Source organism: Zea mays, chromosome 3 (genome assembly GCF_902167145.1).
Source record: "Zea mays cultivar B73 chromosome 3, Zm-B73-REFERENCE-NAM-5.0, whole genome shotgun sequence".
Lineage (NCBI taxonomy): Eukaryota > Viridiplantae > Streptophyta > Magnoliopsida > Poales > Poaceae > Zea > Zea mays.
The window spans coordinates 184,015,147-184,030,772 of record NC_050098.1 but is presented as its reverse complement, the minus strand read 5'-3'; the positions used below and the strand labels follow the sequence as shown (position 1 = coordinate 184,030,772).

The window sequence follows — 15,626 nt, the reverse complement described above, 5'->3', positions numbered from 1 at the left end:
CTGGTAACCGTCTGCCCACCCCTATCGTGACAAAATGGACATACACAGCTTGAGTTAAACTCTATTTTATTATTCAAAGATCCATTATTAAGTTGTTTTTACTGATAGTGTAAAATAAAAGATTTGGACTCTAAATTATACTGTTTACTCATATAACTCTAAATTTATATTAAAAAACATTCTATACTTGTCAGCAAAATTATTTACGCTGTATTATAATCCTCCGTATTCATATTTACCCCATACCTTAATCCTATACCAACTACAGTATCCTATATTATATCATTTTTTTCGTTCCTCACCCAACTACACGTCATCACCAGGTTCTTTCAGATTGCCGCATAGTACTTGTGCATAGAATAAAGGGAAAGTTACTCTGCAAATGGAGTTTTTGCCGCATGCCCCTATTTTAGAGTGGTTGGTGACTGGTGAGCAACATTTGTACTGTATAGTCGACTTCATCCTGATAGCGCTTCAGACTGACCGCAACGCTGCCCCATCCCCTGCCCCCTCCCCTTGCATGCGGCGCGTAGGGGGCACCCTATTGCCGCAGCGGTGCCCCCTACAGCGCCCCTTACGTGTCGGTCCCCTTCTCTCTCCCTCCAGATCTAGCGTGTCACTGTTCATCACCCTAAACACTGTGCTGTGGGTCCACGAGTAATTGTTAGTAGATAAAAAATTGATAGTTGATATAGAAAATGATATTTTATAGTGGTAGTGGGGTATAGGGGAGTATTTAGGGGGAACCGCTGCGGGAGAAGAAAAAATAGGGGGGAAAAGTGATATAGGGGGAAAAATTTAGGGGTAACTGTTGCGGATAGCCTCAGGCAGCGTTCCTCGCTGCTGTTAAGTCAGGCTCCACTCCAGTGTCCCGTTTTGGGCCTCAGGCCTCCTTTTGTGCAATCCAGACGTCGTGGTCCAAACGCGGATCGGCGGTGCCGACGGCCGGGAACCCCCCTCGCGATTAACGCCCGAGCGAGATCGCTATCCGTGGACCGTGGTTGTCGCCGTCCTCGTCGGTTCGTCCCCATCGCACACCCTACTCCCCCGGTCGTCAGCCCTCAGCACTCATCCGGTCATCCCCAAACCCCAGAAACCTCCTTGGAACCAACTGAAGATGCCCGACCAGACGTCGGCTGCGGCCGCGGGCGGCGCGGCGTTCGACCGTTGCCTGCTGGCGCTGTACCTCATCAGCCCGCTCACTGTTCTGGCGCTCCGCTTCATCTCCGCGCCGTACGGCAAGCTATCCCGGCCGGGCTGGGGCCCCGTCCTACCGGCCCCACTCGCGTGGTTCCTCATGGAGAGCCCCACCCTCTGGCTCCCACCGCTCGTCCTCCTCCGCTGGCCGCCGCCGCCGCTCTCCGGCCCACTCGCCGCACTCCCCGCCGCGCTCTACGCGTTCCACTACGTCCACCGCACGCTGGTCCACCCGCTCCGCCTCGCCCGCCTGCGCCGCGCCCCGGCCCCCGTGCCGCTCCTCATCGCCGCCTGCGCCTTGGGATTCAATATCCTCAACGCCTACCTACAGGCCCGCTCCTTCGCCCTCCACGCCGGCCGCCAGGCGTCCCCCTTCCGCTGCCTCGCTGGGCTGGCCCTCTTCGCGTGGGGAATGCGGACGAACATCGCGGCGGACAAGGAGCTGCTGCGGCTCAAGGAGGCCGGAGGCGGGTACAAGATCCCGAGGGGCGGGTGGTTCGACCTCGTCACCAGCCCCAATTACTTCGGCGAGACGGTGGAGTGGCTGGGCTTCGCCGTGGTGGCGTGGACGCCCGCGGCCTGGGCGTTCTTCCTCTACACCTGCGCCAACCTCGGGCCGAGGGCCAGGGACCACCGCCGCTGGTACGTGCAGAAGTTCCGCGGCGAGTACCCGGCGTCGCGCAAGGCGTTCATCCCCTACATCTACTAGGTGACGTATGTACTTGTAATAAAAAAGAAAAATCAAACTATGTGCAATGGAAATATGAATCTAACCGAAAAAAAATCTGGCGTCGTGTCCGTTTGTGGCTTGCCGGGCAGGGGAACGTCTTGCCGCGGTGGCTTCTTCCCTGCCGCTGCTGACGTCGTCGCCGTTTGTGTCTGGTGAGCAGGTGATGGCCGTGGTTTCGGTTCGTTCTTCTTGGCCGCCTTATCTTCCTTCGCGGCGGAGCAGAAGCAGGAGAGCAGGCTGAGTTTGCCCATGTTTCGACTCGACGAGAAGGCGAGTAGACGACAGAGAACCTGCGATGCGATTAGCTGCGCGAGACTGCAACCTGTTGAATCTAATGTTCTTACTATTGCTGCTGTCGATGATTTTATAGATGTACAGGCAGAGTTGAATATAAAGCCGGCTGAGGCATAACCTGGTTACTCTCGTGTTTGTACTATGTTCCGACTCGAACAGGATTGACTCAAGTCTAATGTATTGGGCATGGACAGAATCTCTAATTGGAGGGTTATTTGACTTGGCGTAGATACTCCAACCAAAGATCCACGTAGTCGTACTCACTCCGGTAAGGCCACCCGCGCGCGCAGTTCCGCCACCAGCGCCGCGCACCTCGTCAATAACTGGTACCGGATATTTGCCTTTGACAGTGATGGCAGTGAGGTGATGGTAATCCACATAGAACCGCCATGAGCCGTCTTTCTTCTTGACCAAAAGCACGGACGAAGAAAACGGACTGGCACTGGGTTGAATAATGCCATTAGAAAGCGTTTCCTGAAGCTGCCTCTCGATCTCTTCCTTAAGTACCATCTCTTCCTTAAGCGCCGGCGCATAACGATATGGCACCGAAAAGTTCAACAGTGAAGTTTAGCTGAAGCTATCTTACCAGGCCATTTTCTCTGTCCTTCCTCAGCCCAGCAACTCTGACCAAACTTAGTAGACTGCACACGATCCTGAGACCTGGGTTGCTAACTGAACGACAACTCCTAATACACTAAATAAGTACACAAATGCAAAGAATAAATTACAAGGCACACTGACAGCATAACAAGTATTACTCGACAATACTCCTAATTCTTGGCATGCTTCACTGAAGAGTCACTGAACTTGTTCTTGCTCAAAGGCTTACTGGCTTAGTAAGAACATCACCAAGCTGTCCTTCTGTTCTAATGTATTCCTCACTGATTTTCCCTGAATTCTCATACTCCCTGATCATATGGAATCTGATATCAATATGCTTAGATCAAACAGTCTTGTGGAGTTTGGGCACTGCTGACCTTGGAGGAAGGGACATCCATTTCTCAAGCACATTATGGCGACGAATATCATAACTGAATTATTTTATTTCAGAGCACAGATCAAAAGGATCTTGTTTCATAAGATATAAGGGGGAGGAAAAAAGAGCAACAAAGTCGCACCAATTCAAAATAGACAGCGCTGTAGAACAAGCTAGGTGCCCCCGTTCCATGCCTACAACGCAAGTGGGCGTCAAGCACCGTGGGTCATTATTCTTCCTTACTATTATAGCACCCCAAGAAACTACGTTTGGTGTTGAATCGCAACCCCCTCGTTCACACGACAGGGCTAGCCTTGATGTCCCATATCTCCTTGGCATACTGGGCGATGGTGCGATCGCTACTGAATTTGCCACTCCCAGCTGTGTTCAAGATGGACATCTTGGTCCACTTCTTCTTATCCCTGTCATGTGACCAAGCATTCAGTTTGTGATATCAAACTATCAAAAGGCAAAAGGGGGAAATGAGAATATCTCGATTGTGCAACATGCAGATTCATGTAGTGGATCAATTGACAAATAAATCAAACTTTGACATCTTTATGCAAACAACGAATTGTGCAAAATTTAATGCATATATGAGAGCTGGGTTCTTGAGATCAATTCAGATTTTGGAGCTCCAGGTGATTTTGTTCGCAATAATAAGCAAAGCACATCTAAACAGGTAGCAGTGCAGCTAGCACTAGCAAGTAGAAGCGATGCGATCACTATATGTTGAAAAAAAAAAGAAATAGCAACATTAACACTGCCCCGCATCTAATGGTGAATATAACATAGTAACTAATATGAAGGCACCGATTTTTTGGGTAAAATTACAAACAGCAGTCCAAGAGCTTGCAGGTGAGCTTAATGAAAAAAAAATATTGTTAGTGTTCTTACTTGTAGGCTGCATCCACCCGATCCTGTGCATCGATGTAGCTTGGGAAGTCATAGCCAACAAGGAAATAATCACCACGCCCAAATCCAGAATTCCCTTCAAGGGAATCCAAGAGAGGTTCATAGTCATAGCTGCCAAAAGCGCCACTCCTTATAAACTGCTTGGCTTCTTCAAAACGTGGGTCTGGTTTGAACTGTCATATTGTAAGAAACAAGTCAATAATAGCTCATCTACTTATAAGAAATATGAGTTGAATGAAAAGTTCAACAGTGAAGTTTAGCTGAAGCTATCTTACCAGACCATTTTCTCTATCCTTCCTCAGCCCAGCAACTTCATCGGCTTTGGCACCGAAAAGGAAGAAATTATCTTCTCCAACCTCCTCTCTTATTTCAACATTAGCTCCATCAAGGGTGCCAATGATAACACAACCATTCAGAGAGAATTTCATGTTGCTTGTTCCACTTGCTTCCATACCAGCAGTACTAATATGCTGTGACAATTCGCTACCAGGAATAAGCACTTCAGCCACTGATACATTGTAATTTGGGATAAAGACAACCTGGCAGGAAAAGGAAAAGAACACTTTAAGTAAATGATATGGACCATCCTGTATGTAGTAGTATAGAAAAAGGGTTACTCTTTTTGGTGGATCACAAATACAAATTGATCTTTCTGAAGGGTTCAAAGGACAATCGTCCATTCATACCTTCAGATATTTGTTAACTTCGGGATCATTGTTCACAACAGCACCAACATCATTCACCAATTTCACTATTCTTTTGGCATTAGTGTATGTTGCAAACGCTTTCCCTCCTATCATGACAGTGCGCGGTGTGACCTTCTGCTTCTCTTCTGCACTCATTCCCTACAAGGTTCATAGGCCTATTCAAGACTAGAACAGGGTAAAAAAGATCTGCATCTAAAGAATTTAGCTCAATATGGTAAAACCAAAAAGGGTACAAGCACCACTTCAAGAAAGGATGCAGGCAACTCAAAGAAACCTACCTTTAATTTTTTGTATCTGTAAACAGCTCCCAATATGTTTAGGAGCTGTCTCTTGTACTCATGTATGCGCTTAATCTGTATATCAAAAAGGCTAGTTGGATCAATCGTAACACCTGTCACATCCAACACATGTTTGGCCAGGCGCTTCTTGCAAGATAACTTGGCTGCTGCCCACTCAGCATGAAGCTTTTCATCATCTGCAAACTGTTGAACGTTTTCAGTTATACTGTGGATAGAGTAATGACAAGCAGAAGCAAGGTTAGAAGCATTAGCATATAGCCACATACTTTGCGAAGTCCAGTGAGCAGATCAAGATTACTTGTCCACTGATCTGACTTTAGCCATTTTGTGACTATTTCACTCAACTCAGGGTTACAAAACCGGAGCCATCTTCGAGGCGTGATTCCATTAGTTTTGTTTTGGAATTTGGTAGGCCATATAGAGACATAATCTGCAAATAGTTCTTGCTTCAAAATGTTGCTATGCAACTCAGCCACTCCATTCACCTGTCAGAAAATTTTGAATACGCTTCAGGACATAATATAGCAGTAGAAAATGGAGAATCCAGAACTACTTGGAGTACATTGAAGTTATGCCAACAATTTCTGAATTTTCACATCTTAAATAAATTACAAGTTTTAACACATGAAGAGGAGGGCAACAAATCCAATATAGTAGACAGCGGTTGCTCATGCGCAAAATGGTCATGGAATCAAAATGGCTGTATTTACCGTATGAGAAGACACCACACACAAATTTGCCATGCGCACTACCGGCTTCTGGGGGTTCGAATTATCTAAAACTTTCATTGAATCGATTTTTCCCTCCATTTCCTTATGTTTGGAGATTACCAATTCTTTGAACTGCAAACCAGTGGCACAACTTGTGAGCTTGTGCAATGACTGAAGTTCATAGAAAAAGTAAATGTGGCATGAAAATCACCCGCTTGTCAATTTCCTCAATAATTTCCATGTGTCGGGGAAGTAATTTCCTCATCACAATTTGTGACCATTTTTCAAGAGCTTCGGGGAGAACTGTATGATTGGTGTAGGAAATTGTCCTGGACCACGGAAGATAATTTTGTAATTAATTCAAGAACATCTCTAGAGTTTGATGGAGCTTAAAATACTGGTCGAAAAAAACTATAGATCAATTATATAAATTGAACCTCACCTATATGTAATGTCCCAAGCTTCATCCCAACCAAGTCCCTCCTCATCCATAAGTAACCTCATTAGCTCAGGGATGGCAAGAGTAGGGTGAGTGTCATTCAGTTGAACAGCAACTTTAGTAGGGAACTCACTCCACTTCCCTGAAACTCTATCAGATTTCCTTTCTTTAAATCTGGCAATCATATCCTGGAAATAACCCATTTTCAGTTATGCTCATCAATAATCGTCATGGAGATACTTTTTGCGGTATTGATAAATCTTTAACAAACTGTGGATTTTTCTGGAATGTGGAAGCATACAGCTCTAACTCTACACCACACACACTTCTAGTATATATGTACACGTTAATGGGCCAACACTAGACACATGGCCCAACACTCCCCCTCAAGATGGGCGATAGATATCAATCATCCCCATCTTGCTACATAACACATCACACTCTTTTACTCCTATACCCTTAGTCAAGCAATCTGCTATTTGACCTTTTGAGTTTACATGATTCAACTCTAAAGTACCATTATCTAACTTCTCTTTGATGAAGAATCGATCAATTTCCACATGTTTTGTTCTGTCATGTTGAACTGGATTGTTAGCTATATTCATGGCTGACTTATTATCACACCATAACTTCAGGGAGTCTTTTCTTAATACATTCAACTCTGATAAGAGACCCTTTATCCATAGCATCTCACATATCGCAAGGGCCATAGCTCGGTATTCTGCTTCGGCGGTGGAACGGGATACCACAGATTGTTTCTTGCTTCTCCATGATACTAAATTTCCTCCAACAAACACACAATATCCTGAAGTTGACCTTCTATCATCAAGGCAACTACCCCAGTCTGCATCAGAGTAACCTTCCACCTTTAGATGACCATGACCTTTAAAGATTATTCCCTTTCCAGGGCAAGTCTTCAAGTATCGCAGTATACGATACACTGCATCAAGATGTCCACTTCTGGGGTCATGCATATATCGACTCACCACACTGACTGCATATGTGATATCAGGTCTTGTATGGCACAAGTAGATGAGCCGTCCAACAAGTCTTTGATACCTTTCTTTATTCACAGGATCACCAGATTCAGCACATAATTTATGATTCAAGTCGATAGGTGTTGCTACAGGCCGACACCCCAACATACCTGTTTCATCAAGTAGATCTAAAACATATTTCCTTTGGGAGAGAACTATTCCTTTTGGAGATCGAGCAATCTCAATACCAAGAAAGTATTTGAGATGACCAAGATCTTTAACCTCAAATTCCTTACTTAGATTCTTCTTTAGACATGCAATCTCAAGCTCGGCATCACCTGTAATAATAATATCATCCACATACACAGCTAGAATTGCAATTCGTCGTCCAAAGTGTTGATAAAAGACAGTGTGATCTCCGTTGCATTGTTTATATCCCATGCTACATATTGCACGTCTAAATCTGTCAAACCATGCTCTTGGGGACTGCTTGAGACCATACAATGATTTTTTCAATCGACAAACTTTCCCAATTGTCTCAGGCTTTGACAATCCAGGAGGGATCTCCATATAGACCTCCTCTTGCAAATCACCATGTAAGAAAGCATTCTTAACATCTAGTTGATACAAGGGCCATCCAAAATTTGCAGCACAAGAGATCAATGTCCTTACAGTACTCATTTTTGCCACTGGTGCAAATGTCTCATCATAATCAATTCCATATGTTTGACTATACCCTCTTGCAACCAATCTTGCTTTATATCGTTCTACCCTTCCTTCTGGGTTTTGCTTCACAGTGAATACCCATTTACAACTAACTGCCTTCTTTCCTTTAGGTAGTTTCTCAAATTCCCAAGTTTGATTTTTTTCTAGAGCTTTAAGCTCCTCCAACATTGCCTCACGCCAGTTAGAATTACATTGTGCTTCTTTCCAATCTCTTGGAATTGCTACGGAATGCAATGATGCAACAAATGCTCTATATGATGGTGACAAAGACGCATATGAGACATAATTGCTAATGTCATGTTCATATCCATACCTTGTTGGGGGGACTCCAGCTTTAGCACGCGCTCCTTTTCGTATTGCAATGGGCAAATCACAAGTGTCATAATCTTCAGTTTCTCCATGAGACGTCAAAGGTACATTTATAGCCTCTAATGTGTTTGGAGAGAACTGCTCAGTACTTGATGCTGAATTGGTTTCAGGAGCCTGAGGTTGCACATGGGACTTTCTTCTTGTATATACTTCGCCCTTATATCGTAAGTCGTCTCCACAAGATTTATTATTCTCGTGACTAGGATGTGTCTCCAATTCACTTGGCATTACTTGCATCTTTTGAGAAGCACCAATCACCACTTCCATTTTATTTGGTTGTTGTTCCATTGAATCAACCATTCTGTTCTCCCCCTCTCGACTAGCTTCATCTGTGCTAGTAGAGACAGAATCAAGAAAAAAATTTAGATCTGTCTTCTCACCATAGAAAGGCACAGTCTCTCTAAATGTAACATCCATGCTTACAAACAAACGTCGTTCACTAGGACTCCAACACTTGTATCCCTTTTGCCCTGCAGGATATCCAACAAAAATGCACTTCACAGCACGAGGATCCAACTTCCCCACCTGAGGTCTATGATCTCTGACAAAACATGTACATCCAAAAATTTTAGGTGGAACCACAAACTTATTCTCACCGAGAAGAATCTCACATGGAGTCTTCATTGCAAGTATTTTTGAAGGAGTGCGATTAATAAGATATGTGGCAGTCAATACAGCTTCACTCCATAGGAACTTCGGAACATTCATTGTAAACATCAGCGAACGAGCAACTTCCAAAATGTGACGATTCTTCCTTTCAGCCACACCATTTTGTGGAGGTGTATCAGGACAGGATGTCTGATGTAATATACCATTTCTTGACAGAAAGGCATTAAATCCCTTGTTTACATACTCGGTTCCATTGTCTGTTCTTAGGATTTTGACTTGAGTATTGAATTGATTCTCAACTAGTGCACAAAAATTTTGAAAACACTTCAATACTTCATCTTTATGCTTCATCACATAGACCCAAGTCATCCGAGAAAAACAATCGATAAAAGTAACAAAGTACTTCATCCCATTAATAGAAGTCACAGGACATGTCCAAACATCAGAATGAACTAGCACAAAAGGAGATATACTCCTGATACCTCGACTAATATAAGATGTCCTTGTGTGTTTTGCAAACTCACAGGCATCACACAATAGCTTGCTTTTATCCACCCCACTCATTACATCAGGAAAAGCTTTGCATATCTTATCAAAAGAAAGATGCCCTAATCTACAATGCAAGAGCATCACTGCAACCTCCTTCTCTTCCATTCTTGTTGCCAGCATAGTGCATATTGTACCATTAGTCCCCTCATGATCCATATACCACAATCCATTACGCCTGGTAGCTGTCCCAAGTCTCTTCCCTGTTTCCCTCTCCTGAATTAAACAATTATCTCGATCAAGAATAATACGACAATCCAATTGATCAACCAAGGCACTTAGTGATATCAAGTTGACAGGAAAGGTTGGCACATACAAAACTGATGACAACTTAATAGATGGAGTGCATTGCACTGTGCCAACACCCTTGATGGGTTGTGGTGTACCATCAGCAGTTTGTATAATTTCTTTACGTGTGGGGGGATATCTTATATATGATGTAAATTCACTGGACGTGCCTGTGACATGCTTTGATGCTCCTGAGTCTAAAATCCATTTTAACTGTGTGACCTGTGTGGGTACAAAAGCATGAGCATAATTACCTTCATCAGTGTAGGCGAAGTGGACAAAATCCCCGGTGTGAGACTCCTGATCTTTATCTCCAGAAATTTGATTTTTCTTCCTCAACTTTGTTTCATCTTCGTGTTCCATAAATGTTTCAAGTTCTTCTTGTGTAGTTGCTGCATTCGCCCTTGCCCAACTCCTGCCTCCACGACCTCTGCCGCCTCTAGGAGCCCCTCTTCCTCTCCCACGATTAACTTTGGAAGGCTTAGAACAATTACGTGCAATATGTCCAACATCACCACAATTGTAACATTCTCTAGTATCTTTGGTTCTCATAGCTGAAAACACAGGATGAGGCGGCGTTTGAGAACTTTCTCTCATCACTTTGAGTCTTGACTCCTCCTGGGATATGGCAGCTATGGCTTCTTGTAGGCTAGGAAGAGTGGATTGATGAAACATGGAGGCACGTCTTCCCTCGAACTCTGAGTTTAGCCCCCTTAGCAATTGAAGTACACGTCTTTTTTCCACCCATTTCTTCGCCCAAGCAACACACTCTGAGTGTGGTAGCTCAATAGGATCATAATGATCAACATCAGCCCATAAACATTGTAACTCCTGAACGTACTCCGCCACAGATCGCTCCCCCTGTTTGATATTATGGAGGCGATCTTCAGTCTCCACCATCAACATAACATTTCCAGCTCCCGAGTACATTTCTTCAAGTGCTTTCCACATTTCTGCAGCACTTATGATTGTATCAACAGTGCTAGCAATTGCTAGAATCATAGAACTCAACATCCACGCTGCCACTAAAGAGTTTATAGCATCCCAGTCTTTCCATTCATCACTTAACTTATCCTTGGGCTCAACGACATCTCCTTTAACATAGCCCTCGAGTCTCTTTGCCTTCAATAATCGCAATGCTCTTCTAGACCATGCCAAATAATTTTTCACCCCTTCTAACTTAATCTCATTTGGCATTAGGTCTATCTTCTGAACTGGTTCTATATGAGCAACATTGTCTTTAATTGATGATGGAGCCTCATCCCTTTTTGCTGACAGTAATTCGACCAATTTACCAAGAACCTGCTCAATTCCTTGATTTTCCCCCATAATATATATGTAATAATAACTAGGAAACTACTTGGGCAGCTGCGTCAAGATCTGGGTCACAACGTCTAGAAGCCAGGACCAGGAGCGCCTCCTCTTCCTCCTGTCTTCTTCAGCCGGAGATCTGGATGCTCTTCACCTCGGGCTTCTTGACCTCGGCCTTGGGCACGGTGACCGTGAGCACGCCGTTCTCCAGCGCGGCCCTCACCTCCTCCGTCTTGGCGTTCTCCGGCAGGCGGAAGCGCCGCACGAACTGGCCGCTGCTGCGCTCCACGCGGTGCCACTTGTCGCCCTTGTCCTCCTTCGACCGCTCGTGTGCCTCGGCGGCCTCCTTCGGCCGTCGCTGATCTCCTTCTCGGTGGTCTTCTCCGTCGAGGCCGAAGACACTCCTCACCGCGACGCCATCGCCGTTGAGCCTGGCTCCGGTACCATGTGGATTTTTCTGGAATGTGGAAGCATACAGCTCTAACTCTACACCACACACACTTCTAGTATATATGTACACGTTAATGGGCCAACACTAGACACATGGCCCAACACAAACTATAACCATAAACGGCATACTGTAACTAAAGAAAACAGTATAAATGATCTAAATCTCATTATCCTAGTACAATTTGAAAACAGTTCAGGTGGTGGTGCATATACTAGAGGTAACATGATTAATCCTGATATAATGATGGTTCAACCAATACAAGAAAATTACAACATTGTATTTACTTGTGATTTTCTATATGTTTGGCAACGATCCTTTTATTGGAACCTTGCTCAAGTGAAATGGATTGCTTAACTACCTGAAGTGATGCGCTGCAAAGGAAAAACTGCTGCTTCAGCCTTAGAAGCTTTCCTTCTTCTGTAGCATCACCGGGATAAAGAACGGCACATATCTGCAATGTGATACTAAGACATAAGTCTCTTTTCTAGATAGAACTAGTACCATGAAGGAATAAGTTACACGTTTCAGCATGCAATATCACCAGTCAAAAAAATATTCCAGTAATTAAAGGCATCACAATTTATTTAGTCTTTGGAAATGAATCTTATGAACAGCTTATAGTTTCACTTTAGAATGAAATATCACCTGTTGAGCCCTAGCATGAAGTTGGGCAGCTGACTCATATTGACCATCATTGAATTGAAATAAGTTGAAATCTTCAGCAGTAGCTTTTGCTTCCCAAAGACGAAGACTGATTGCATTTTTTGTCTTGTATCCAGGGATTGGCACATCATATGCTAAAGCCTTCAGGACTTCTCCTCCGACCAATTTCCGACTATCACATGATAAAAAAAAGCAATCATATAACGAGTTACATCAAAGCCCTCAAATAACCACCCATAACACGAAATAAATAACAAAAAAAGTCAGGGAGAAGGATCCCAGAAGGTCTAGGTAAGTTGATTGTATGGATTTATCATTGAAGTATAAGCAAATCCGCCAAGCCAAACTTAGTTTGTGGTTCAGACTTCAGACATTTGAAATTCATATTAGTCAAGCTCCACATTACACACCACTTGCATTTTTTTAGTTCAATTCCAAAGGGACAAGATGCTGGATGCTGTAGGGTGAAAAAGAGCAATATGTGCATTTTTTTAGTTAATGAAAGAATGTGATTCTCTTTTTTTATTTAGAAAGTACGATAAGCCTTAAAAACATCTCAAATTTAACTAAAATGCAGAAAAATAAATTTCGTCAAACAGAATGCGGTGCTCATATTATACTCACGAGCCATCAGGCAAAATCTCAACATGGCCAAAAAATCTGACAGGGAACACCACATCATGCCTGGGAATCTCCCAAGGGCTGAATTTCTGAAGAAAAAAAGGAGTATTGGTTATAGATGTCAAGAAAAAAATATCAACAGAATAATATGTGCATTTCAGCATTTGTGGTTCATACATCAAGCCAATCTTCTGCAACTTCTTCCTGGCCCTCCTTGGCAATGTGTTGTTTGAACAGTCCATATCGGTAACGCAGGCCATAGCCCCAAGCAGGCAAATTCAATGTTGCCATTGAATCCAAAAAGCAAGATGCAAGCCTACCCAAGCCGCCATTCCCTAGAGCTGCATCTTTTTCCTGTGAAAAAATCGTTAAATATTAATTTGCATCATTGGAAAATTATGGAAATTTATGAAATCCCAATTGGAAAGTAAAACTCAGATGCCATGAATCCTTGGCAACATTTAGGTTCATATATAACCCGGTTCTGGAATGACAGATGGATCCTATATAGACCACTTAGGAACCATTGTTCGAACATTTTTAATATTGTGCATAAAAAGAATGCTTTAGTTAAAGATGTTATGATTGGAAATATACCACATCTATCCTTTCGCAGATCTATTGCCGGGGTGAAAAGCTGGCCGAGTGGTATAATTTATTAAATTTACTGGCATTTGTCCCTTTGAGACAATCGTAAAACTCGTTTTAAAAATTAAAATTTTCTTGTGGTATTTAGGTAGGGGAGTTACTCTCACTATAGACACCTTAGCTAAGCGCAGGTGGAAAGGTAGTTTGAAATACAGTTTTTGTAATCAAAATGAAACTGTTCGCATCTTTCATTTGATTGTTACCTTGCTAGAAATATCTGGAGAATTATTTACTTTGCTCTAAATATAGAGAGACCCAACAATATTAATCATATAAGGGGCAATTGGGTTGCTAACAAGAATATCGCATATAGAAAAAAAAAACTCCTAATTGGAGTGACGGCAATGTTTTGATCTATTAGGCTTTGTCACAGTGATGGTGTCTTTACTTTCAAATCAAAGCCATCAATTATGCAGGTTCTTTTCAAAGAAACATACCGGCTCAGATTTTGGAAATTATTGCAGAAAGAAGAAGCTCAACAAGAAGTCTTTGCGGTATGTCATGCCTTAGAGGTGGTGGCTATGGAGATCCAATGCTAGATGAGAGGGCGCTTGATTCGTCGATGTGTTCTCTCTGATGATTTTTGGTTTATGGTGGATGTTTGCTATTTTTCGATCTGTAAGGCTGTATGCAGGCTGCAAAAGGCTGAAACTTTTTGTTTCCATTATAAAAAAAAGTCAGTTCTGCCAATCAAGCAGATAAAGAGAAAGCATGCCTGTCTTGTTAATCCTGAAGCTTTTCAGTCTCCCATAAGCAATTCATTCAACTTAAAACTCATTTTCAGTTCTTCTTCACTTATGGTATGGGTATCACATTTCTCATGGACTATTGGAAAGCTACAGAACAGATATTTCATAGTAAATTGGTATAGTTAGCAAACAAGTTAAGTTTTTGCAGACACGGTAGAGATCTGGAATGTGCAAAAGCTCTTGTCCAATCCATGCGAATTTATTCCCTTTTTTCCTGATTCAGTATACTAGGGAATCGAATGGAAGCTACCCAGACATCTCGGATGTTTCTTAAACAAGTGAGATAAAAACCATTCATGCCATTAGACAACGTCGCAGTCAAACAAATCACCATCCCATTTAAATAATCAGTGTCAGGTATACTACTATAAGGTAGCCTTAACAAACCATACTCCAGTTTGTGGGCGGAAGCACTCTTAAGAGAGCTCACCTGCCCCGCGAGGGCCTCGAGCTCGTAGCCGAACTTCTTCACGGCCTCCGCATATGCCCCGGTGATGCCGAGGTTGCCGACGGCGTTGGTGAGCGCGCGGCCCTGCAGGTACTCCATGGACAGGTAGTACGTCTGCTTCGGATCCGTCTTGTGGAAATGCAAGTACGTCTCGTTCCATCTCTGTGCACGCGCGCGCGCGAGGGAAAAGCACACGGATCACGCCTCCGCCTCAGTGCAGTGCGGGCAGCAGCGAGAGAGGCTAAAGGATCGGCTTCTGCGCGCGCGCGCGCTCTCTCTCACCTGGATGAGGTGGTCGCGGACGCTCTCGGCGGTGGCGTAGAAGGCCTGCTCCGGCCCGAACGCGAACGGTGAGAAGTGGGGGCTGTACTGCGCGTGGTAGGAGATGTTGCCAGCGATGTCCGCGGGCTTCTCCGCCTCCGGGCTCGCCGCCGGCTTCACCTTCTCGGCCGCGCCGCACTTGATCTCCGGCATGGCGGGCACCAGGCAGGCGAGCGGTGGGGGATTGTGGCGATCGGTCGGCGTGCAAGGAGGAGGCGATAAGGCTTCTCCGGGCCTCGGGCAAAGCACCGAGTGGAATGGGAGAAGCTGTGGAAGGCCGGGGGAGCTTTTTCTAGGTGGCGGTAGGGGTCACGTGACGAGGGCGATGGATCCGATAAATTGGGCGAGACCATGAAGCTTTTTGGAAAAATGCAGAAGCGGAGATATTTTAGTTCGTGTGGAAGGGGAGAAGGGCAGGAGAAAATGAAGGGGCACCGATTGTTTCGTGGCTCTGGCTCCCCCGTTTCCCCCGCTCTTTTGTTTGACAAGTGTATTTTTTGGAGGCAACTGCTTAAAGCGTATTCTTAGAACAAATATATTTATGCTGTGCCAGTGACAGAAATCTATGAATTGCCACCTTAGATTTTTCATTGCAAAAGTTTATTTTGACAAACGTACTTTCATTGCAAAAG

The 15,626-nt window shown here is 44.1% G+C and overlaps 3 protein-coding genes across 7 annotated transcripts; 1 reads left to right on the top strand and 2 right to left on the bottom strand.

The window, feature by feature from the left end:
* Window positions 1-878: 878 nt before the first annotated feature.
* On the top strand, window positions 879-2,424 carry LOC100283443 (steroid reductase DET2). Of its 4 annotated transcripts, none has more exons than NM_001412536.1 (2): window positions 879-1,906; window positions 2,017-2,408. In NM_001412536.1, the coding sequence occupies exon 1, from the start codon at window positions 1,118-1,120 to the stop codon at window positions 1,904-1,906; it is 789 nt and encodes a 262-aa protein (NP_001399465.1). In that variant the 5' UTR covers window positions 879-1,117; the 3' UTR covers window positions 2,017-2,408. The 4 variants fall into 4 exon arrangements, with proteins under 4 accessions (NP_001399465.1, NP_001399466.1, NP_001149816.1 ...); NM_001412537.1 differs by having other exon boundaries at window positions 879-1,911; NM_001156344.2 differs by having other exon boundaries at window positions 2,088-2,405.
* A 798-nt stretch (window positions 2,425-3,222) lies between these two features.
* LOC100285259 (uncharacterized) lies at window positions 3,223-15,425 on the bottom strand. Of its 2 annotated transcripts, NM_001158153.2 has the most exons (15): window positions 14,956-15,308; window positions 14,656-14,835; window positions 13,006-13,182; window positions 12,832-12,917; window positions 12,190-12,379; window positions 11,903-11,995; window positions 6,271-6,455; window positions 6,040-6,157; window positions 5,829-5,960; window positions 5,385-5,603; window positions 5,098-5,301; window positions 4,799-4,957; window positions 4,388-4,651; window positions 4,095-4,285; window positions 3,223-3,619 (listed from the first exon to the last, which is right to left on the bottom strand). In NM_001158153.2, exons 1-15 carry the CDS (start codon window positions 15,145-15,147, stop codon window positions 3,493-3,495), a joined length of 2,517 nt encoding a protein of 838 aa, NP_001151625.1. In that variant the 5' UTR covers window positions 15,148-15,308; the 3' UTR covers window positions 3,223-3,492. The 2 variants fall into 2 exon arrangements, with proteins under 2 accessions (NP_001151625.1, XP_035821812.1); XM_035965919.1 differs by lacking the exons at window positions 5,829-5,960; window positions 6,040-6,157; window positions 6,271-6,455 and having other exon boundaries at window positions 3,243-3,619; window positions 14,956-15,425.
* On the bottom strand, window positions 9,337-11,822 carry LOC109944874 (uncharacterized). Its single transcript, XM_020550425.2, has 2 exons — window positions 10,037-11,822; window positions 9,337-9,710 (listed from the first exon to the last, which is right to left on the bottom strand). The coding sequence occupies exons 1-2, from the start codon at window positions 11,109-11,111 to the stop codon at window positions 9,667-9,669; spliced, it is 1,119 nt and encodes a 372-aa protein (XP_020406014.1). The 5' UTR covers window positions 11,112-11,822; the 3' UTR covers window positions 9,337-9,666.
* Window positions 15,426-15,626: the final 201 nt, after the last annotated feature.

What these genes read in the sequence shown, in the direction of transcription:
- LOC100283443 (XM_008674685.4), top strand. Translation starts at nt 1,118, where the DNA reads ATGCCCGACCAGACGTCGGCTGCGGCCGCGGGCGGCGCGGCGTTCGAC.
- LOC109944874 (XM_020550425.2), bottom strand. Translation starts at nt 11,111, where the DNA reads ATGGGGGAAAATCAAGGAATTGAGCAGGTTCTTGGTAAATTGGTCGAA. An exon ending in CTTCGCCTACACTGATGAAG is followed by an intron (nt 9,711 to 10,036) that starts GTAATTATGCTC and finishes TGTTTAATTCAG; the next exon opens with GAGAGGGAAACAGGGAAGAG.
- LOC100285259 (NM_001158153.2), bottom strand. Translation starts at nt 15,147, where the DNA reads ATGCCGGAGATCAAGTGCGGCGCGGCCGAGAAGGTGAAGCCGGCGGCG. An exon ending in TTGAGGAAATTGACAAGCGG is followed by an intron (nt 5,961 to 6,039) that starts GTGATTTTCATG and finishes ACTGGTTTGCAG; the next exon opens with TTCAAAGAATTGGTAATCTC. An exon ending in ACAGATACAAAAAATTAAAG is followed by an intron (nt 4,958 to 5,097) that starts GTAGGTTTCTTT and finishes TGAACCTTGTAG; the next exon opens with GGAATGAGTGCAGAAGAGAA.